Source organism: Garra rufa, chromosome 17 (genome assembly GCF_049309525.1).
Source record: "Garra rufa chromosome 17, GarRuf1.0, whole genome shotgun sequence".
Lineage (NCBI taxonomy): Eukaryota > Metazoa > Chordata > Actinopteri > Cypriniformes > Cyprinidae > Garra > Garra rufa.
Window position 1 is genome coordinate 31,062,880 of NC_133377.1, and position 24,799 is coordinate 31,087,678.

Below are 24,799 nucleotides of genomic sequence, written 5' to 3' on the forward strand. Positions count from 1 at the left end.
CCAGAATTTTTTCCATATAGTGAACTTCAAAAAGGATCAACAGGTTGAAGGTCCAAATAGCAGTTTCAATGCAGCTTCAAAGGCCTCTATATGATCCCAGCAGAGGAATAAGTGTCTAGCAAAACGATCGGTCATTTTCTAAAAAAATAAAATAAAAATGTATATACTTTTTTTTAACCACAAATGCTCATTTTGACCTAGCTCTGCTAAGTGCATGCGTGACTTCACACATTAAGTAATCACATTGGAAAGGTCACGCGCAGTTAGTTATTCGTCTGTGTAGTTGGGTTTAAAAAAAATGGGTTGAGCAAAAAACTCCAACTCATTGCCTGACATCATTGTTTTTTTGTAAAGGGCGCTTGAATTTCTTTGCATGTTTCCTTTGTAAACACTGGGTCGCTAACATGATGCATGAGGTCAGGCTAGTGCAAGACGACATTAACAAAAAGATTATTACTGTAATAAATAGTTATTGTCAGGTTATTGTTAGTTAAGTTAGTTAATGCATTAACTAATGTGACCTAATTGAAGTGTTGCTCTTGTTTTCCTTATTCACTGTTTGAAGGGAATATTTTTACTTTCTGTTTTCTTAGATCTCTTTTTTTAATAAATGTCCTCTTTGCAGCCATTTTGAGAGATTCGTTTTCAATAAAAGGGCTTGTTTGAACATCAGGTGTTTGAGCAAGCTAAACTTCCATAGATCCACAAAAAACACAGTTGTATTGTTGATGTGTTGGTAGTGTTGTCTTCATAATATAAGCATAATGTATTGTGTTTTTACCAATAGGTTATTTTACATAATCCTTTACGTTTTACAATGAATGTAAACTGCATCATGTTTTCAGTTAAACTGGGCACAGTTTATTACAGCAAAACAAATTACAATGTGAGGTAACATCAAATTACATTCCAGATGACGTTAAAAAAAATAAAGATCTGCACACAGTCTATCTACATTATTGTACATGTGGTAGATAAAGACAGTAGAAAATAAAAATACAGAGGTAAGCACTGTGATATACACAAACCATTTTTGAAACATTAATTTATGAGTTCTACAAAGAAATATACTGTATCCCCACTAGCAGCAAAATATGGACTGGCAATTCTGTGCAAGGACAACTTCAGTATTTCTTGGTTTTTCTTTTTTATGTAGCTGCATTAACATGGTTAGCTTTTAGAGAATGTTTGTATTACTTGCTTTGGCAACAATGTACTTTAAAATACACTTAATTTCATTAATAATTAGATAATTTTTAATGTAATTTATAAAATACATAATAAAACTTTGTCTTATGAAATGTACTATTTTAAATTTCAATTAACTGGTCCACTGGTTGCTGCACTGACTACTTTACTAATACAAATAAATTTACATAATATTAATCTTATGTGCTGAATGTCTAGGAATTGTTTTATGACAGGCAAATACTAAATAGTTTGCTCTAATAATTTACCAATAACACATCTTTTCAGTTTGCAAATGGAAATGCACTGTTGGTTAACGAGACCACCCCAAGAATGCGTAAAAAGAATTCACATTAAAAAAAAAAAAAAGTTTGATTCAAAATACAACATAATTTACCAAAGTTTAGTATGGCATGCCAATTTTTTATCATTCTTTAAATGAAAGAATAAAGAATAAAGCTGATCAGTTTTAAATGACCCACTTTAACAGCATTCACGGGCAAGGAGCACAAAGTTAAGAGAAAATCTCAGAAAATTGATTTGCTGTATGTAACCAATTCATTTACCAGGGGATCAACACCACCTGATGAAGCCACTCTGATCAAATTCAGCTAAATGGAAGACGTATGTACTGTATTTCAGTAATTAACTGAGAGATAGATGCTGAGAAATATTTTCTAGTTAAATGTTGTTTACAAGACAGAAGTCTAAATGCATTCTGAAAGAGCAAAAGATCAAGATTCATTTGAACTGGATTCATGTCATTTTACACAATAACCCCATGGCTTGATAGACAAAAAGCCCTGTTATTATACTGATTGTACCAAACCTTTTCTCTGTTTTCCACCTTGCAACTGCATATTGATGAATTCTCTTGAAATCTTTCTTTTGTGCTTGAAGTGAACTTCGCTGAAACCACTTGTTTTTGTTTATCATCCTGTTTTCCAAAAAAGGAAGGGTGGTTGAACTTAGTAAACATTATTATTATTATATTCACATTTATGGCAATAAATAAATGAAAAGAACAATCTATAATCTTACGTTACGGCTCTGTGCAATTTCATTCATAGTGTTCAGCAATTCAAGCTCCAGAGTTTCTCTGTAGTCCATGTGTAATTTCTTCATTTTTTTGACATCTTCACTTTCCATCATTTCAAGATATTCTTCCTCAGTCTGTGCAGCAAACAAAAGAATATGCATAAACACTAAATATGATTAACATAATTAACACATACCTTTAGCAAATCCCTAGATATTCACTATATCTATACCATCATAAAATATCTGGAATCTAGTATTCAGAATGTTCAGCGTTATGGTTTAATCTTCTTACTTAGTTACTTATTATATCTTATTGATAGGCTAAGTGATATTCCAATACAGTACTGGGACTTTTCACATATTGTATTACTACATTTACCATTATTTTCATTTGTCCATTCTGCACAAATTGTCAGTCTTTTTAGCAGAAAGTAACTGTTTTATCAATCATTCACCTGATTCAAAACAGATTCAACTGATTCAAAAATCTGAAGCTCGGTATCGGAACAATCAATCTGGCTTTGGCTTTGTTTAAAACTGTCATTAGCAAATTAAAACAGGGAAAGTATTGGTCAACATTTTGTTTAAACTGTAAACCACTCAATATAAACTTCTTGTTCAGTGAAATGTTAGTATACATATAAGAGTAATAAATAAATGTATAATGTATGTTTGTGACCTCACCGGCTCTTCAAAACATTCTCCAAGCTTGAAGGTCTCTATTCCAGGGAAAACCATTTCGCACTGGAACAGGTCCCGCAAATTCCTTGCTACGAGGTGCAAAAGCTCATCCTCATATGCAAAGACCCTTCCATCTTTACCCAACAAAAGCACCAACTGCAGACCGAATGCATCACATGGGAAGTCATCAATGGCACCAATTACCTCCATTTCCATCCTTTCTGGCAGGTAATAATCTTTCCAGGCTTCAAGCTGTTCTTCATCTCCTTCGTACACTGTTTCTTTTAGCCCACAAATTCTCAGAGTGCAACTTCTTGGTTTCAACAGAGAAATTGTCGAGTTGCAATGATGCTTTACGAAATTTGCTATTCCACCGAGGTCCACAGCATCTAAGGCACAATTTTTTTATTAGTTACTAATAGATTAGAATAGAAATAAAGAAGTATAATACGCAGACAGACACATGTATATAGTTTTATATAGTACACAATAGTACATTTATTTATTGTTGTACATCTGTACACACACAGAATGTTAATTACACACACAACACGTTAATGTATTGTCTGTATTGATTAATTCCAGGAATAAGAGATATGGGTGAATCCTATTAGCCTTCATCCAATAAATGCAAAAATTCACTTCAGCATTTCAGTAAACAAGAGAATAGTGGTACTGGTGTGTCAGATGACATGAAGTTAATAAAACATCTCACGCTCATTGTCTTGATTGTGATTCCTGAATTTGGCATGTCCCACAAAAGAGACTCCATACTCTTGTTCCATTGGTGATCAGTTTTCTCATCCTTGCTGCATGGAACAAATGTCTTTTTTCAGTGATCATACAACTCCAGGAAGGGATTTTCTGAGCTTCTTCACCACTATATACACAATCTGAGCAATAACAGACTGTAATGTCAGTGATCCTCACAAATTGTGAAGATTTCAATTCTCAATCAATTCTCTGCAGTCCATTAGTTGAAGAAGTATTGAAGGACAGGGTCACTAAAATAGACACCAGGAAACTGTATAATGATGCTGAAGAATCTGCCAATGAATAAGTCCAGAATTCATCTGCAAGCTGTTTTTATGACATTTCTGCAATGCTTTCTTTTTCCAGGAGCTTTGTGTTTTTCATCAATATTTTCCTTATTACTTATTAACGATGACAGATCCTATTCTTGTTCTGGACTAGAGATGTCCATTGTGAGATTCTTTTTTTCTTTTTCTTTTTTTTCTGTTAATTGAGTGAACCAATTAACAAATCCCATTAAAGAGTGAGAAAACTATTAAACAATTATAATGTATTAAAGCCGCATGTGTCATACATTAACTCTTACCCCGCCATTGACAGAATTTTCCAGATTTCCGTGTTTATACTGTTTACAGTAGGGGGCGCTATTACACGTCTTCTGAACGAGTACAGCTTTCATCTTCGGATGAAAACAAAGGCGAAGAAGAAGCAGAAACCAGCGAAAGCAATCAGATGCATATGTAAATGAACGCGATCATCAAACGTTAAATAGCATATAAATTAAAACTGCCTCAGGTTACCTAATGAAACTCACATTTGTCCAAGTGAATATCCAAGCGGGATGGATCTTCAACTCTACCCAAGGTTTGCTGCAATCTCAGGTTGTTCCAAATGTAAGAGGCATGTTTTGGAATCACTCACACTTTACAGTAATACTCTGTAGAGATGTTGTGCAAATGTCACAGATCTTGATACAGATCTGCTTTCAGTATTTGCACATGTGCTCTACACAGTCCCGTTACTACAAAATAGGAGTCTCCAAAACATGACAAAACATTTTATTCGATCAGAAGGCGATTTTTTCTTTAACGTAGTACATCTGTCAGTGAACAGCAGACAATCCATTACAGCCTCAATCATTGAAGGTTGCAATCACAGTCATCCTTTTGTTATACTCTCTTAAAAATAGAGGTCCGTCAAAAGGTTCTTTAAGCCAATAGAAGAACCATTTTTGGTTCCACAAAGAACTATTCAGTCAAAGGTACTTTAAAGAAGCATCTCTTTCTTACCTTTTTATAATCTGAAGAACCTACTTTTGCAACAAAGAACATTTTGTGAAACAGAAAGGTTCTTCAGATGTTAAAGGTTCTTTATGGAACCATTTAAACAAAAAAGGTTCTTCTATGGCAGTGTCAAGCACCTTTTTTTAAGAGTGTAGGCAGCCATCTTAAAAGTGTCACGTTTGCAGTGAGTTTAAAGGTGCCATAGAATGCATTGAGAGAATATTTTTAAATGTTCTCTGATTTCTACATAGAAGGTATTTGGCATAGGAAAGAGCAAAAAATCTCCAGAAATGGTTTTACAGGTCCATTTACAACCCTAGAATTTGCCCCTGGAATGAAATACTCTGTTATTTGGAAGCTTCGTGAATATTAATGAGCTCTGCTCTGATTGGCTGTTTCACAGAGCTCAATATAACATGGATAAAAATATAACATGGATCAAAATATATATATTTAATTAGGAGCTCTAGCCCCTTTTAATATGCGGTTTGTTGAATCTGCCGTTTTGAATCGCCGACATTTTAGTCTCATTGCAGTAATCCATGTGCTCTGTGTAACCTTATAATGCAGAGGGAGTGCTTCTTATCACACAAGTTGAGCTGCTCCTCAGTGATTCTCAAGATCTGTAAATCAGTCGCCATCAGGGTGCGAATTACGGGGGGTTTGGGGGGTCTGACCCCCCCTAATTAATGCTTTATCCCCCCTGAAGGACATAAACACAAGATGTAAGGGGGGTCTTCCTTGTAAATAGTGGTAAATTGTTCGCACTGATCTGTATCTTAAATATTACTCATAGTAAAAATAGTAAATTAATATAAATATAAAATTAACCTGTGACCACCCCTATAAGGGTTCATACCAATTGCCCCAGCAGCCTAAGCGGGAAAATTCAGTCTGCTGAATAGGAAGCCTACCGATAGACACGGTGAGTGTTCAAGACGCCTTTTCTTGTTATACGAACTTATATACTATATATTATATACTTTTCAAACATTGCCTAAAAGTAAAGTAAAATTAGACCACCCATCACTCATGTTTTATATTTAGACGTCTATGCTCGGAAGTTAAACAGTGAAAGAGTAAACGCGATCTTTCATAATCATCAATTTATCAGTCAAATAGGGATGTGAACTTCTTACCCAGCGTTTCCCATACATAGACTTTACTTGGGCGGCCCGCCCAGGTAACGACAAAATGAGGCAACTGCCCTCTCTAGCGGCTTGTTCCTCAGCTGCGATCGCTCTGGTTTCACTCTCTCCCCCTGTCTCTATCATCACTGCACGGCGACACACCCACTCAATGTTCCCCTCTATGTGCATTCTCTATGTGCATCCCCCCCCCCCCCCGATTGTCAAGATATAATTCGCACACTGGTCGCCATCATCAGCGCAGTTATTTCACCATCATTCACCATCATCAGCGCAGGCATCTCTCTGTTTATGTGGTAAGTGAAATCTTTTGTACTGCAATGTAACAGCCTACCCTTAACATTAAGCTAACCGTGTCCCTTGAGTGACTCACGTTGTTTAACTGATGTACTGACGTTAGTGATGATTGGGCGATGCAAATGTTGGAGGTGTAACTATTAACGATCTCGGGAATGTTTCGTAACAGTCGGTGTTATGTTGGAATTGACCTATTTTTCGATGGTCTTTTGCAAATACTAGATTTATAAAAGAAGGAGGAAACGATGGTGTTTGAGACTCATGGTATGTCATTTCCATGTACTGAACTGTTATTATTTAACTATGCCAAGGTAAATTCAGTTTTCCATTCTATGGCACCTTTAATGTTATTTTATTTTATTCCTTAAACTGTATTAATTGAAAAGATTTATTTTCTTTCTTCAGACTATGTTTGGTTACTGATTTTAACAGATTGTAGCTGATTTCTTTGCTAAAATATTTTTAACTTGTCCTTTCTTACCTTCTTCAATGAATGACAGAAATTCCTCCTTGATTTTTTCTGGGGATCTAAAGAGTGAAATTACATTTTAGACATGTTCAGAAGTATACAATGTTGTTTTATTTATTTGCTGTTATTATCTTTGTTAAATTTGGTTTACAGAGTGTAATTGCCAATGTTGAGGTTATGGACACACAAAAAAAACACAGTGTTACTAAGAGGAATAAAAAGAGAGCAACATGCAAACCAATATAAATTAAGCACACTTACAGTATAGCAAACAATAAATATAATTAAATAAAATGAACATTTGTTTTGGAAGTCATCAGTCTCAGTATACCAATTCCCTTGTTCCCACCCTGTCCTTCAGAATGAACAGCGATGGAACAATTCTATACTTACTTGGTTGTCATGGTTTTCAAGACTGAAGACTTCTTAACGTTGTACTATATGGTTAAAATAAATAAATAAATAAATAATTAAATCAATCAAATAACAATTATCTATAATGACTCTGTTATGAACAATGAGTAATATTAAACCTTTATTTGCTGAATAATTAAAAAAGAAAAAGAAATGTTTAGCTGTGCAAAATCAAATTTCTTAGATCAACATTTCTGGAGAAAAGAATACAAGGTATTACTGAATAGGCTACATTTTTTGTGTCCTCTCAAGAAAATAAATAAATAAATAAATAAGAAAGAACTGACCACCCAACAGAGTATTTGGATTTAAATGTCTAAATGACCTTTTTGTGAATTGTTTCCTATCAGTCATACCTGGTTCAAGAGGGTGGGCAGGGTGTTGTGGAAATTGTCCCAGACAACCTATTCTATTCTTGTTCTAACCTGTCCTATTCTTGTCATACACTACAATAGTAATTGTAAATGTGCAATATGTTTATGAAGCAACTATTCAAAATTAAAATCATACATAAAAATAAATGTCTAGAATTGACTGTACGTTATTTGAAATACACATACAGTACATACAAACATACACATTACCTGTCAGAGAAGTTAAGATTGTATGCAGTGGATGGACACAGTGTACTGGATACAATCCTGCCATAACAAAATACATTGGTTAAAAGGAGGAAAATATAGTGTATACTTATTTTAAATCTGTATGTGTATTTTACATTAATTTTGCGTGGATTGGCAACACATTCTGATAACCAAAAATCTCATGGTGTAATGCAGTGCAGTATATAATTTAAATGCAGTTACTTGTTTGAACATATTTCAAAACTCATATACATATACATATACATATTGCAAACTAAAAGGAAAACAAAATGTCCACCTCATGTCCGCCATTTCAGCTAAGAGCATTCAAAACTGGTTCTGCCTGACAGACTGATCACAAGGAACAATGAGAACACTCTCTTTCTCTTTTTTCTTTCACTCTTTTTCTCTTTCTCTTTTTTTCATTTACATACAAAGTTGGCTTACATTTAAATTAATTTCCAAACCAGAAAATTTGTATTTCTGAATGATTGAGGTTTTCATATTATAAAAGCCTACAGTACATAGACTACTTTTGAGTAAAGAAAGACAAAGACAAACGACACAGACAAAGATTAAAAGATAAACAAAAATAAATATAAATAAATAAAATAACTGGTTGTGTTCAAGACAAAATAATACTTTAATATGACTCTAAATCAAGCTGACTCCATTATGTTACACCAACAACTTTTACATATGTTTAAGGGTTAGACCAGGAAGAAATATTGCTTGAAAGAAACAACATACAATACACCCCGTCTTACATTCTAGATATCTGTAATCCCACCAATTACTTTAATTTTTGATTGAATCCAACAAATTAGACTTTTTTTTTTTCTTAAAAATAAAAATGTGTATGGCTGTGGTATTTTATTATTATTATTATTTTTTAAATAAAAAACTTTTTGTTAGGTCTACAAAATCTACATACAACATACAATCTACATTTAAAAAATAAAAAATTAACAAAAAAAACTTACCCAACTTCTCTCACCAGACAACTGTTTGGTGTTTAGATGTTCTCTAAAATCTATGGGTAGTTACAAGGAAAAAAGTACCTGTAGGTGTGGTTGTTTTCCAACCAGTTTTCATGAAGGTGGAGCTCCTGAAAGGTGATGTGCGCATATACAAAATTATATTGAAATCACCTGTTGATTTTCCTATTTAACAGAAAGAAAATTACCTGCACCCAAAATAATGTGTTTGGCTAATATATCTTACTTAACATTTAAAATTTTCAATATGTTCAAAGACACCAAATGAAACTGAATGACTGGATCTTATTTGATGTATTAATAATATAACATTTTAAGAACACTCTGAAATAAACAGCAGAAAATATAGGAACCCAAAGTCATATAATAATTTAGCTGTTTGTTTGTTAATGTTTTTATTTTTCTGTAGTCAATGGTATTCTTGTTTTTCATAAAGGAAAGGCCAGGGGTAGATGTCATATGAGGAAGTCAGTGACAATAAGGTGTTGAGTCAAAACATGTGTTTTTCAATTTAAATTGGCAAAAAAAAATGTTGGGCTTGTCACATTATACATTTACTTCAATTACAACATTTGTTGGCCAAAAAAATGCTTTGATTTTTTTCTCACCTGCTCTACTATGAAATAAAGGCATCTTCAGAAATTAAACAGAACACTCAATTTTGTTTGCTGTAACATTTTATTTTCACAATTACACAAAATATTTTAGAATATTATTAACCATTGCCAATTATATAGAATAGACAATTTATGTATTGTATTAGAGCTAAAATGAAAGGGAATGACATTCATGCATTCACTTTAACCAGAAACTCAGGGTGTGGCTTGCACTGTCAAACATTTGCAAGGCAAACTAAGAAGAATCTATGATAATCATGCTCTGTCATGTCAAGTACACAATGCACACCATGTACCAAACCAGTCTGAACCGGTTTGAAATCTGATGAATATAAGGTTACAAAATGTCACGTCATGTAATCAATAAAGAGGAAAACTTTGAACTTCAAACTTTAGCACTTTGTGTTAAGATTTTTGAATCTTAACACAAAGAGCTAAAAACATGATCAACAATGACAAATTTGAGTGTTTATTAAATGAATTACAGTGAAAACCCTTTTTGCTCTAACTTGGACCTTTATGGGTTAAACCATAGAAGATCATTATTATTTCTATTGCTGAGAGAAGGTATGGAAGCAAGCTTCCCTTGTAAAAGTTTCTTGGTACGGTCTTTGAACATATTCATTTTGTCAGTTGTGTAATTCCTGATTTCTGTATTTTCTTGCATGAACTGATCTTTCAACAGGAGTTTGCTCAAGCACTCTGTCTCTGCACAATTTCCATAAGGATAATGTTCTTGTTCTGTACCTTCTGGAAGACTGAAAAGACGCGTACAGTTCATACATGGCTGTCTTTCTTTGTAAACATTGTCATTCCAATCCCTTATATATGCCTGGCATTGCATAGACTTATGAAATTGTAAACTCTCACCCTCTGTTTGATGTTGAAATGACATTACTGCATATGACACATACTCATGCCACGTATTTAGACATGAGGAATATATCATAATACTTTTGGCATTTTCTGTCCTACAACCCAAAGAAGCACCAAAATATTCTTGTGATGTGCACTGGCTATTGGAGCAAACGCAAATGACAGTGGATTCCAGTGTGTAGTAGCGCTGGTTTTTGTTTGCTGGTCTGTCCAGAGGGTAAGGAAATTTCAGCTTTTCCATTAGACTGCAAAGCTCTCTCATGATGTTCTCTTTTGTGCCAAATGTAAGCTGCATCTAAAAACAGTCAAATGTAAATGAGGAATTAATAAATATACAACACAAATACAGTATATACATAACTTAATTTGATTCTTACTATGTCTAACAGGATTGAGAATGGTGTCCGTTTTGGTAAGTGACTCCTGTATTTATCAAATGGTTCTGGAAATGCTTGTTGTACAATCTCAGTCTGTTCATTTAAAAAGTCTACGGGAGTGAGACAGTCCTTATGAATGACCCCAAAAAAGAAGATGCTGTGGAGAATCTTGAAAAAAGTTAACAAATTTGAAAAGACGTGTTATTGTTGTTGTTATTGTTGTTGATACTATTATTATGTGCATATTTTTAGTGTAAGCTATATGCAACATAATCAATGATTTCTATATGTGTATGTGTACATACCTCATTAACATATGTTTTAAGTTTGTTTTGCTCTTTTTTAAATTCTTCCATTACATGACCAATTAGGTGCAACCCACAGGTTTTTAAGTTCTCCTTGTTAAACTCACGGATCTTCAACAACCCAAGTGGCATTTGTCTGGTCGATAAAATGATTTAATTACAGGACGGGCACAGAATTTCGTTAATGTAACTGACATTTAATGGATTTTTATGCATAGACTTCGTTTTTAAAGCCTAATGAATAAAACAAGTCAAGAAGGGAATACATCTACTTACCTTTTTTTCCTATCCGCTGCCATTCCGCAACCGTCGTTAAGTAATGACTGACATGAGGAAGTAAGAACAATGTTTCGAACGTTTTAGTTCATTCACATTGTGCCATCCCCACCCTGCTTTAGTCGTGCACTTTCCAATGATACAAACGAGAGAAATAAAGTCGCGACTACCTAAATAAACATGTTTGAGTTTTTTTCGAATTGTGTGCTTTTTGAACTCGGTAGCTACTGTAATCTAGTGTTTCGTTCAAACACACCATAGGCCTACATTTTAAATTAATTTAAGTAATCTGATGCTTATACCTGTGTATTTAGTGATTTTACTGTCACTATTTCAATATAGAGGAGAGCGGAGCACAACATTACAAGACTTTTTGACTTCCAGTTAGTGTAAATCCGTGGGGTTCATAATCGAGAGTAATTCACGTTAATTTCAAACGTATCTAGTACAAATATGTCGCTTTGTTTTATAATTACAGTGTATAGGCCTACGTTTTTCTTTATTTAGCCTACCCCAAAATAATGGAAGTGAAATGTGACAACATGCCCCGGAGGTGGGGTAGGCTATCTGAGGGGCACGTTGTAACATGTGACAGCCTAAAATGTTATTTGATCTAATAATTAAAAAAATACAAGTCAAACTAAAATATTTTGTCAATTAAATCAAGTTATTATTATTATTTTTTTTTTTAATGAAATAATCTTTTTTATTAATTAAAAATAATATAATTTTGCAGTTTGACAATGAACACATTGCAACCATGCTTGGGACAGCCCTGGCCGTAGCACACAGCTACAGTAGACTAGTTCAAAAAATGTGGACAAATAGATGAAGAAACACATTCAGACATTAAGAAAAACACAGATACACACTTTCCTCCCTCCACACAAAGCTCTCACAGAACAGGAGACAAATAAATTAGCCTAATGCATCATTTCTTGAAATAATAATTTCAGAACATTAAACATTGTCTTTATTTACCTGTTTCTTGTGGTTTCTCATTAAAATTCATAAAGGTAAATTGTATATTACATCGATAATGTCATAGAATAGCATAGTTTAATAATAGCAGAGCACATCGCAGTGTCCAGCGTTCAGCGATATATCCTTCAAAAGATTTTTTAATTTTGCCGTTTTCGCACTTTTTTCTCTATATGTGACATGGACCACAAAACCAGTCATAGGGTCAATTATTTGAAATAGAGATTTATACATTATCTGAAAGCTGAAAAAGCATAGGACAAAACTTGGCCGAGATACAACTATTTGAAAATCTACAATCTAAGGATGCAAAAAATTAAAATACTGAGAAAATCACCTTTAAAGTTGAAGTTCTTAGTTGATATGGCAACTAAATACCGTAAATGTTGTTTTGCTACTTTGGAAATATGAACCGCCTAATGGAACGTAGATAGGGCGAATTGACTGAAACTTTTAAAAACGCCATATTTGATCTTCAGTTAAAACATTCATTTAGAAAACACACCAGCCCTGCATTGGCACTGCGGTCACACCCAGTACCGCCGCTCCCTATACGCAGAGTACGCAGTCTGCGTAGGGCACCAACTCCCAGGGGGCCCAATCCCAGCTGCTCAAAAAAAATTTGTTATATTATTTTATTATTTGTATTATTATTTATTTTAGTTTTTATATAGCCTATTATAATAATAAATTAATATTAATAATATACATATACAAATAAACAAAAATATAAACGTATATATTGCATTTTTCTGTGAATGCAGAGTAGGCTAGTAAGCACACGTGATTACGCACAGCGACGCGCCTTTACCTCTGTTTACGGCTGCCTATTTGGCCAAAAATGATGATAATAATTGATGAACAATATGCCTGGTCCTGGTAAGAGACATCAACAGTCCGGCGCCGAGAAACGAAAGAAAAAAAAAGCCCAAGATGAAGCCCGTGCATCACTTAGGTACGTTCATAATCCTGTGAAACTTTATTTTATTCTGTCGACGTTAATAGTGTTTTAATGTCGGTAATAATTCCACGACTAACGCATCTTTCTTAATATGAATACAAGCAGATCTAAGTAAACAAAATGACTTAAAATGCATTATATTAAAACACTGAGGCAATTATGATTACTGATTAATAATGACCATATGGTGCCATTAAATAACAGTGTTAAAAAAATACATAATCTAATACAAAATTAACAGTTTACATTACAATTTTAATAGAAATGCCTGAAAAGGGCACCAAAGGCCTGGTAAATGCAGTTGTTACACTTACATGATGATCGAATTCCTTGTTTAATATTGACCAAACATTTAATTAAAATGTCCACATAATCTTTCCTATCATTTCCTCAACAAAAATATGTGGACATCATAACCCTTGTCAGCTTTATTGTCAAAACTGCCACATGTACAGTGCATGTACAGGTAAAAACATGTACAAAAATACAGACAAACACAAATATTATATATTCTATAAAACACAATTTACAAGCATGGATATGAAAGAAAGATAGATAAAAAAGGCAGATAACCATGGTTTTTATAGTAAAACTGCTTAATTTCCTTTTGTATGATTCTGAGATTATTAAATCAATCAGACAACTGTATTAATCATAGCTATTGGAGGTAACTCTTTTTTTGTTGATAAAACTCTTGCTCTTGATCTTGCTATTTCGCTCTTTATTTACCTTTTTGACCAAAAATAACTTCCGTAATATTTGGGGGAGGGGCACAAAAGTAAATTTCTGCTTAGGGCACCCATTTGGCCAGCAGCGGCCCTGGTCACACCATCTGCGCTTCGTAAAAGTGCGGTCACGCCATCTCCGCCTAAAGTTACGTTGCGCGCCTATATAGATATTTACGGTAACAAACACCTCCGACCTAACGCGGCGCATTTCATGTTACTAAACTGCTTTTAAGAACTGCATACCGTAGTCAGGACCAATGCTATTAACAATCTCTCTATCTCTGCCCCCCCCCCCCCCCCCCAAAAAAAAAAAAACTATTAATCTGACATGCGCAAAAAATCATAAAAATATAAAAATCGAATTCTTTTCTTCAAACTCCAACAGATTTTTGTTCTGCATCCTATCACTGTGGTGATTTACATGCTGTTTAACGGTTTCATTATTTTATAATTGAATACCAAAGTTTTTTTTATTTATACCATTTTTCTCAATATAGACATTTTTTTAAATCATAAAAATATGAAATCAAACTAATACTCCAGCAGATTATTGTTCTGCATGTCCTGTATGTTATATGCTGTATCATTTATTTTAATTACATACCAAAGTCGACATATGCTATTGACATTGCTATATAGGCATTTTAAAAATTCATAAAAAAATGAAATCAAATTGTTTTCTGAAAACTCCAACAGATTATTGTTCTTCATCTCCTCAAGTAGGCCTACCACTGTGGTGATTTTCAAGTTGTTTTACTGTATAATTTTTTTATAATTTCATACCAAAGTCGACATATGCTATTGACATTGCTATATAGGCATTTTAAAAATTCATAAAAAAATGAAATCAAATTGTTTTCTGAAAACTCCAACATATTATTGTTCTACATCTCCTCAAGTATCACTGTGGTGATTTTCAAGTTGTTTTACTGTATCATTTTTTTTATAATTTCATACCAAAGACAAATGATGTTTACATTGCTTTATAGGTATAAAAAATATATATAAAAATATTAAATCAAATTGTTTTCTGAAAACTCAACCAGATGTTTGTTCTGCATCTTCTCAAGTACCACTGTGGTGATTTTCAAGTTGTTTTACTGTATCATTTTTTAATAATTTCATACCAAAGTCGCCATATGCTATTGACATTGCTATAAAGGCATTTAAAAAAATTAATAAAAAAATGAAATCAAATTGTTTTCTGAAAACTCCAACAGATTATTGTTCTTCATCTCCTCAAGTACCACTGTGGTGATTTTCAAGTTGTTTTACTGTATCATTTTTTAATAATTGCATACCAAAGTCGACATATGCAATTGACATTGCTATATAGGCATTTTAAAAATTCATAAAAAAATGAAATCAAATTGTTTTCTGAAAACTCCAACAGATTATTGTTCTTTATCTCCTCAAGTACCACTGTGGTGATTTTCAAGTTGTCTTACTGTATCATTTTTTAATAATTTCATAAAAAAGTCGACATATGCTATTGACATTGCTATATAGACAATTTAAAAATTCATAAAAAAATGAAATCAAATTGTTTTCTGAAAACTCCAACAGATTATTGTTCTTCATCTCCTCAAGTACCACTGTGGTGATTTTCAAGTTGTTTTACTGTATCATTTTTTAATAATTTCATACCAAAGTCAACATATGCTATTGACATTGCTATATAGACAATTTAAAAATTCATCAAAAAATGAAATCAAATTGTTTTCTGAAATCTCCAACAGATTATTGTTCTTCATCTCCTCAAGTATCACTGTGGTGATTTTCAAGTTGTTTTACCTATCATTTTTTTATAATTTCATACCAAAGACAAATGCTGTTTACATTGCTTTATAGGTATAAAAAAAATATAAAAATATGAAATCAAATTGTTTTCTGAAAACTCAACCAGATGTTTGTTCTGCATCTCCTCAAGTATCACTGTGATGATTTTCAAGTTGTTTTACTGTATCATTTTATAATAATTCCATACCAAAGTCGACATATGCAATTGACATTGCTATAAAGGCATTTTAAAAATTCATAAAAATATGAAATCAAATTGTTTTCTGAAAACTCCAACAGATTATTATTCTTCATCTCCTCAAGTACCACTGTGGTGATTTTCAAGTTGTTTTACTCTATCATTTTTTTATAATTTCATACCAAAATCGACATATGCTATTGACATTGGTATATAGACATTTTAAAAATTCATAAAAAGTTGAAATCAAATTGTTTTCTGAAAACTCCAACAGATTATTGTTCTTCATCTCCTCAAGTACCACTGTGGTGATTTTCAAGTTGTTTTACTGTATCATTTTTTAATAATTGCATACCAAAGTCGACATATGCAATTGACATTGCTATATAGGCATTTTAAAAATTCATAAAAAAATGAAATCAAATTGTTTTCTGAAAACTCCAACAGATTATTGTTCTTTATCTCCTCAAGTACCACTGTGGTGATTTTCAAGTTGTCTTACTGTATCATTTTTTAATAATTTCATAAAAAAGTCGACATATGCTATTGACATTGCTATATAGACAATTTAAAAATTCATAAAAAAATGAAATCAAATTGTTTTCTGAAAACTCCAACAGATTATTGTTCTTCATCTCCTCAAGTACCACTGTGGTGATTTTCAAGTTGTTTTACTGTATCATTTTTTAATAATTTCATACCAAAGTCAACATATGCTATTGACATTGCTATATAGACAATTTAAAAATTCATAAAAAAATGAAATCAAATTGTTTTCTGAAATCTCCAACAGATTATTGTTCTTCATCTCCTCAAGTATCACTGTGGTGATTTTCAAGTTGTTTTACTGTATCATTTTTTTATAATTTCATACCAAAGACAAATGCTGTTTACATTGCTTTATAGGTATAAAAAAAATATAAAAATATGAAATCAAATTGTTTTCTGAAAACTCAACCAGATGTTTGTTCTGCATCTCCTCAAGTATCACTGTGATGATTTTCAAGTTGTTTTACTGTATCATTTTATAATAATTCCATACCAAAGTCGACATATGCAATTGACATTGCTATAAAGGCATTTTAAAAATTCATAAAAATATGAAATCAAATTGTTTTCTGAAAACTCCAACAGATTATTATTCTTCATCTCCTCAAGTACCACTGTGGTGATTTTCAAGTTGTTTTACTCTATCATTTTTTTATAATTTCATACCAAAATCGACATATGCTATTGACATTGGTATATAGACATTTTAAAAATTCATAAAAAGTTGAAATCAAATTGTTTTCTGAAAACTCCAACAGATTATTGTTCTTCATCTCCTCAAGTACCACTGTGGTGATTTTCAAGTTGTTTTACTGTATCATTTTTTAATAATTTCATACCAAAATCGACATATGCTATTGACATTGCTATAAAGACAATTTAAAAATTCATAAAAAAATGAAATCAAATTGTTTTCTGAAAACTCCAACAGATTATTGTTCTACATCTCCTCAAGTACCACTGTGGTGATTTTCAAGTTGTTTTACTGTATCATTTTTTTATAATTTCATACCAAAGACAAATGCTGTTTACATTGCTTTATAGGTATAAAAAAATATAAAAATATGAAATCAAATTGTTTTCTGAAAACTCAACCAGATGTTTGTTCTGCATCTCCTCAAGTATCACTGTGATGATTTTCAAGTTGTTTTACTGTATCATTTTATAATAATTCCATACCAAAGTCGACATATGCAATTGACATTGCTATATAGGCATTTTAAAAAATTCATAAAAAAATGAAATCAAATTGTTTTCTGAAAACTCCAACAGATTATTGTTCTACATCTCCTCAAGTATCACTGTGGTGATTTTCAAGTTGTTTTACTGTATCATTTTTTTATAATTTCATACCAAAGACAAATGCTGTTTACATTGCTTTATAGGTATAAAAAAATATAAAAATATGAAATCAAATTGTTTTCTGAAAACTCAACCAGATGTTTGTTCTGCATCTCCTCAAGTATCACTGTGATGATTTTCAAGTTGTTTTACTGTATCATTTTATAATAATTCCATACCAAAGTCGACATATGCAATTGACATTGCTATATAGGCATTTTAAAAATTCATAAAAAAATGAAATCAAATTGTTTTCTGAAAACTCCAACAGATTATTGTTCTTTATCTCCTCAAGTACCACTGTGGTGATTTTCAAGTTGTCTTACTGTATCATTTTTTAATAATTTCATAAAAAAGTCGACATATGCTATTGACATTGCTATATAGACAATTTAAAAATTCATAAAAAAATGAAATCAAATTGTTTTCTGAAAACTCCAACAGATTATTGTTCTTCATCTCCTCAAGTACCACTGTGGTGATTTTCAAGTTGTTTTACTGTATCATTTTTTAATAATTTCATACCAAAGTCAACATATGCTATTGACATTGCTATATAGACAATTTAAAAATTCATCAAAAAATGAAATCAAATTGTTTTCTGAAATCTCCAACAGATTATTGTTCTTCATCTCCTCAAGTATCACTGTGGTGATTTTCAAGTTGTTTTACTGTATCATTTTTTTATAATTTCATACCAAAGACAAATGCTGTTTACATTGCTTTATAGGTATAAAAAAAATATAAAAATATGAAATCAAATTGTTTTCTGAAAACTCAACCAGATGTTTGTTCTGCATCTCCTCAAGTATCACTGTGATGATTTTCAAGTTGTTTTACTGTATCATTTAATAATAATTCCATACCAAAGTCGACATATGCAATTGACATTGCTATAAAGGCATTTTAAAAATTCATAAAAATATGAAATCAAATTGTTTTCTGAAAACTCCAACAGATTATTATTCTTCATCTCCTCAAGTACCACTGTGGTGATTTTCAAGTTGTTTTACTCTATCATTTTTTTATAATTTCATACCAAAATCGACATATGCTATTGACATTGGTATATAGACATTTTAAAAATTCATAAAAAGTTGAAATCAAATTGTTTTCTGAAAACTCCAACAGATTATTGTTCTTCATCTCCTCAAGTACCACTGTGGTGATTTTCAAGTTGTTTTACTGTATCATTTTTTAATAATTTCATACCAAAATCGACATATGCTATTGACATTGGTATATAGACATTTTAAAAATTCATAAAAAAAATGAAATCAAATTGTTTTCTGAAAACTCCAACAGATTATTGTTCTACATCTCCTCAAGTACCACTGTGGTGATTTTCAAGTTGTTTTACTGTATCATTTTTTAATAATTGCATACCAAAGTCAACATATGCAATTGACATTGCTATAAAGACAATTTAAAAATTCATAAAAAAATGAAATCAAATTGTTTTCTGAAAACTCCAACAGATTATTGTTCTACATCTCCTCAAGTATCACTGTGGTGATTTTCAAGTTGTTTTACTGTATCATTTTTTTATAATTTCATACCAAAGACAAATGCTGTTTACATTGCTTTATAGGTATAAAAAAATATAAAAATATGAAATCAAATTGTTTTCTGAAAACTCAACCAGATGTTTGTTCTGCATCTCCTCAAGTATCACTGTGATGATTTTCAAGTTGTTTTACTGTATCATTTTATAATAATTCCATACCAAAGTCGACATATGCAATTGACATTGCTATAAAGGCATTTTAAAAATTCATAAAAATATGAAATCAAATTGTTTTCTGAAAACTCCAACAGATTATTATTCTTCATCTCCTCAAGTACCACTGTGGTGATTTTCAAGTTGTTTTACTCTATCATTTTTTTATAATTTCATACCAAAATCGACATATGCTATTGACATTGGTATATAGACATTTTAAAAATTCATAAAAAGTTGAAATCAAATTGTTTTCTGAAAACTCCAACAGATTATTGTTCTTCATCTCCTCAAGTACCACTGTGGTGATTTTCAAGTTGTTTTACTGTATCATTTTTTAATAATTTCATACCAAAATCGACATATGCTATTGACATTGGTATATAGACATTTTAAAAATTCATAAAAAAATGAAATCAAATTGTTTTCTGAAAACTCCAACAGATTATTGTTCTACATCTCCTCAAGTACCACTGTGGTGATTTTCAAGTTGTTTTACTGTATCATTTTTTAATAATTGCATACCAAAGTCGACATATGCAATTGACATTGCTATATAGGCATTTTAAAAATTCATAAAAAAATGAAATCAAATTGTTTTCTGAAAACTCCAACAGATTATTGTTCTTTATCTCCTCAAGTACCACTGTGGTGATTTTCAAGTTGTCTTACTGTATCATTTTTTAATAATTTCATAAAAAAGTCGACATATGCTATTGACATTGCTATATAGACAATTTAAAAATTCATAAAAAAATGAAATCAAATTGTTTTCTGAAAACTCCAACAGATTATTGTTCTTCATCTCCTCAAGTACCACTGTGGTGATTTTCAAGTTGTTTTACTGTATCATTTTTTAATAATTTCATACCAAAGTCAACATATGCTATTGACATTGCTATATAGACAATTTAAAAATTCATAAAAAAATGAAATCAAATTGTTTTCTGAAATCTCCAACAGATTATTGTTCTTCATCTCCTCAAGTATCACTGTGGTGATTTTCAAGTTGTTTTACTGTATCATTTTTTTATAATTTCATACCAAAGACAAATGCTGTTTACATTGCTTTATAGGTATAAAAAAAATATAAAAATATGAAATCAAATTGTTTTCTGAAAACTCAACCAGATGTTTGTTCTGCATCTCCTCAAGTATCACTGTGATGATTTTCAAGTTGTTTTACTGTATCATTTTATAATAATTCCATACCAAAGTCGACATATGCAATTGACATTGCTATAAAGGCATTTTAAAAATTCATAAAAATATGAAATCAAATTGTTTTCTGAAAACTCCAACAGATTATTATTCTTCATCTCCTCAAGTACCACTGTGGTGATTTTCAAGTTGTTTTACTCTATCATTTTTTTATAATTTCATACCAAAATCGACATATGCTATTGACATTGGTATATAGACATTTTAAAAATTCATAAAAAGTTGAAATCAAATTGTTTTCTGAAAACTCCAACAGATTATTGTTCTTCATCTCCTCAAGTACCACTGTGGTGATTTTCAAGTTGTTTTACTGTATCATTTTTTAATAATTTCATACCAAAATCGACATATGCTATTGACATTGGTATATAGACATTTTAAAAATTCATAAAAAAATGAAATCAAATTGTTTTCTGAAAACTCCAACAGATTATTGTTCTACATCTCCTCAAGTACCACTGTGGTGATTTTCAAGTTGTTTTACTGTATCATTTTTTAATAATTGCATACCAAAGTCAACATATGCAATTGACATTGCTATAAAGACAATTTAAAAATTCATAAAAAAATGAAATCAAATTGTTTTCTGAAAACTCCAACAGATTATTGTTCTACATCTCCTCAAGTATCACTGTGGTGATTTTCAAGTTGTTTTACTGTATCATTTTTTTTATAATTTCATACCAAAGACAAATGCTGTTTACATTGCTTTATAGGTATAAAAAAAAATAAAAATATGAAATCAAATTGTTTTCTGAAAACTCAACCAGATGTTTGTTCTGCATCTCCTCAAGTATCACTGTGATGATTTTCAAGTTGTTTTACTGTATCATTTTATAATAATTCCATACCAAAGTCGACATATGCAATTGACATTGCTATATAGGCATTTTAAAAAATTCATAAAAAAATGAAATCAAATTGTTTTCTGAAATCTCCAACAGATTATTGTTCTTCATCTCCTCAAGTATCACTGTGGTGATTTTCAAGTTGTTTTACTGTATCATTTTTTTATAATTTCATACCAAAGACAAATGCTGTTTACATTGCTTTATAGGTATAAAAAAAATATAAAAATATGAAATCAAATTGTTTTCTGAAAACTCAACCAGATGTTTGTTCTGCATCTCCTCAAGTATCACTGTGATGATTTTCAAGTTGTTTTACTGTATCATTTTATAATAATTCCATACCAAAGTCGACATATGCAATTGACATTGCTATAAAGGCATTTTAAAAATTCATAAAAATATGAAATCAAATTGTTTTCTGAAAACTCCAACAGATTATTATTCTTCATCTCCTCAAGTACCACTGTGGTGATTTTCAAGTTGTTTTACTCTATCATTTTTTTATAATTTCATACCAAAATCGACATATGCTATTGACATTGGTATATAGACATTTTAAAAATTCATAAAAAAAATGAAATCAAATTGTTTTCTGAAAACTCCAACAGATTATTGTTCTACATCTCCTCAAGTACCACTGTGGTGATTTTCAAGTTGTTTTACTGTATCATTTTTTAATAATTGCATACCAAAGTCAACATATGCAATTGACATTGCTATAAAGACAATTTAAAAATTCATAAAAAAATGAAATCAAATTGTTTTCTGAAAACTCCAACAGATTATTGTTCTTCATCTCCTCAAGTACCACTGTGGTGATTTTCAAGTTGTTTTACTCTATCATTTTTTTATAATTTCATACCAAAATCGACATATGCTATTGACATTGGTATATAGACATTTTAAAAATTCATAAAAAGTTGAAATCAAATTGTTTTCTGAAAACTCCAACAGATTATTGTTCTTCATCTCCTCAAGTACCACTGTGGTGATTTTCAAGTTGTTTTACTGTATCATTTTTTAATAATTTCATACCAAAATCGACATATGCTATTGACATTGCTATAAAGACAATTTAAAAATTCATAAAAAAATGAAATCAAATTGTTTTCTGAAAACTCCAACAGATTATTATTCTTCATCTCCTCAAGTACCACTGTGGTGATTTTCAAGTTGTTTTACTGTATCATTTTTTAATAATTTCATACCAAAATCGACATATGCTATTGACATTGCTATAAAGACATTTTAAAAATTCATAAAAAGTTGAAATCAAATTGTTTTCTGAAAACTCCAACAGATTATTGTTCTACATCTCCTCAAGTATCACTGTGGTGATTTTCAAGTTGTTTTACTGTATCATTTTTTTATAATTTCATACCAAAGACAAATGCTGTTTACATTGCTTTATAGGTATAAAAAAATATAAAAATATGAAATCAAATTGTTTTCTGAAAACTCAACCAGATGTTTGTTCTGCATCTCCTCAAGTATCACTGTGATGATTTTCAAGTTGTTTTACTGTATCATTTTATAATAATTCCATACCAAAGTCGACATATGCAATTGACATTGCTATATAGGCATTTTAAAAAATTCATAAAAAAAATGAAATCAAATTGGTTTCTGAAAACTCCAACAGATTATTGTTCTTCATCTCCTCAAGTACCACTGTGGTGATTTTCAAGTTGTTTTACTGTATCATTTTTTAATAATTGCATACCAAAGTCGACATATGCTATTGACATTGCTATAAAGGCATTTTAAAAAATTCATAAAAAAATGAAATCAAATTGTTTTCTGAAAACTCCAACAGATTATTGTTCTTCATCTCCTCAAGTACCACTGTGGTGATTTTCAAGTTGTTTTACTGTATCATTTTTTAATAATTGCATACCAAAGTCGACATATGCTATTGACATTGCTATATAGGGATTTAAAAAAATCAGAAAAATGTGTGATCAAATTGTTTTCTGAAAACTCCAACAGATTATTGTTCTCCATCTCCTCAAGTTTCACTGTGGTGATTTTCAAGTTGTTTTACTGTAAAACTTTTAATAATTTCATACCAAAGTCAAGACAAACGCTGTTTACATTGCTTTATAGGTATAAAAATATATATATATATATATATATATATATATATATATATATATATATATATATATATGATATCAAATTGTTTTCTGAAAACTCCAACAGATTATTGTTCTACATCTCCTCAAGTATCACTGTGGTGATTTTCAAGTTGTTTTACTGTATCATTTTTTTATAATTTCATACCAAAGACAAATGCTGTTTACATTGCTTTATAGGTATAAAAAAATATAAAAATATGAAATCAAATTGTTTTCTGAAAACTCAACCAGATGTTTGTTCTGCATCTCCTCAAGTATCACTGTGATGATTTTCAAGTTGTTTTACTGTATCATTTTATAATAATTCCATACCAAAGTCGACATATGCAATTGACATTGCTATATAGGCATTTTAAAAAATTCATAAAAAAAATGAAATCAAATTGGTTTCTGAAAACTCCAACAGATTATTGTTCTTCATCTCCTCAAGTACCACTGTGGTGATTTTCAAGTTGTTTTACTGTATCATTTTTTAATAATTGCATACCAAAGTCGACATATGCTATTGACATTGCTATAAAGGCATTTTAAAAAATTCATAAAAAAATGAAATCAAATTGTTTTCTGAAAACTCCAACAGATTATTGTTCTTCATCTCCTCAAGTACCACTGTGGTGATTTTCAAGTTGTTTTACTGTATCATTTTTTAATAATTGCATACCAAAGTCGACATATGCTATTGACATTGCTATATAGGGATTTAAAAAAATCAGAAAAATGTGTGATCAAATTGTTTTCTGAAAACTCCAACAGATTATTGTTCTCCATCTCCTCAAGTATCACTGTGGTGATTTTCAAGTTGTTTTACTGTATCATTTTTTTATAATTTCATACCAAAGACAAATGCTGTTTACATTGCTTTATAGGTATAAAAAAATATAAAAATATGAAATCAAATTGTTTTCTGAAAACTCAACCAGATGTTTGTTCTGCATCTCCTCAAGTACCACTGTGGTGATTTTCAAGTTGTTTTACTGTATCATTTTTTAATAATTGCATACCAAAGTCGACATATGCTATTGAC

General features: G+C 31.0%; 2 protein-coding genes across 2 annotated transcripts; both read right to left on the minus strand.

Moving 5' to 3' along the window:
- Positions 1–838: 838 nt before the first annotated feature.
- Positions 839–8,873, minus strand: LOC141289360 (uncharacterized; the record flags this gene model as incomplete). The annotated part of the gene is made up of 6 exons (XM_073821471.1): positions 839–2,125; positions 2,230–2,361; positions 2,914–3,299; positions 6,873–6,919; positions 7,859–7,915; positions 8,842–8,873. Coding segments are annotated over 6 exons (825 nt in total), but the record flags the coding sequence as incomplete, so codon positions are not given.
- Positions 8,874–9,530: 657 nt separating this feature from the next.
- On the minus strand, positions 9,531–11,349 carry LOC141290283 (uncharacterized). Its single transcript, XM_073822466.1, has 4 exons — positions 11,308–11,349; positions 11,032–11,167; positions 10,727–10,894; positions 9,531–10,644 (listed from the first exon to the last, which is right to left on the minus strand). The coding sequence occupies exons 1-4, from the start codon at positions 11,328–11,330 to the stop codon at positions 9,991–9,993; spliced, it is 981 nt and encodes a 326-aa protein (XP_073678567.1). The 5' UTR covers positions 11,331–11,349; the 3' UTR covers positions 9,531–9,990.
- Between the last annotated feature and the right edge of the window lie 13,450 nt (positions 11,350–24,799).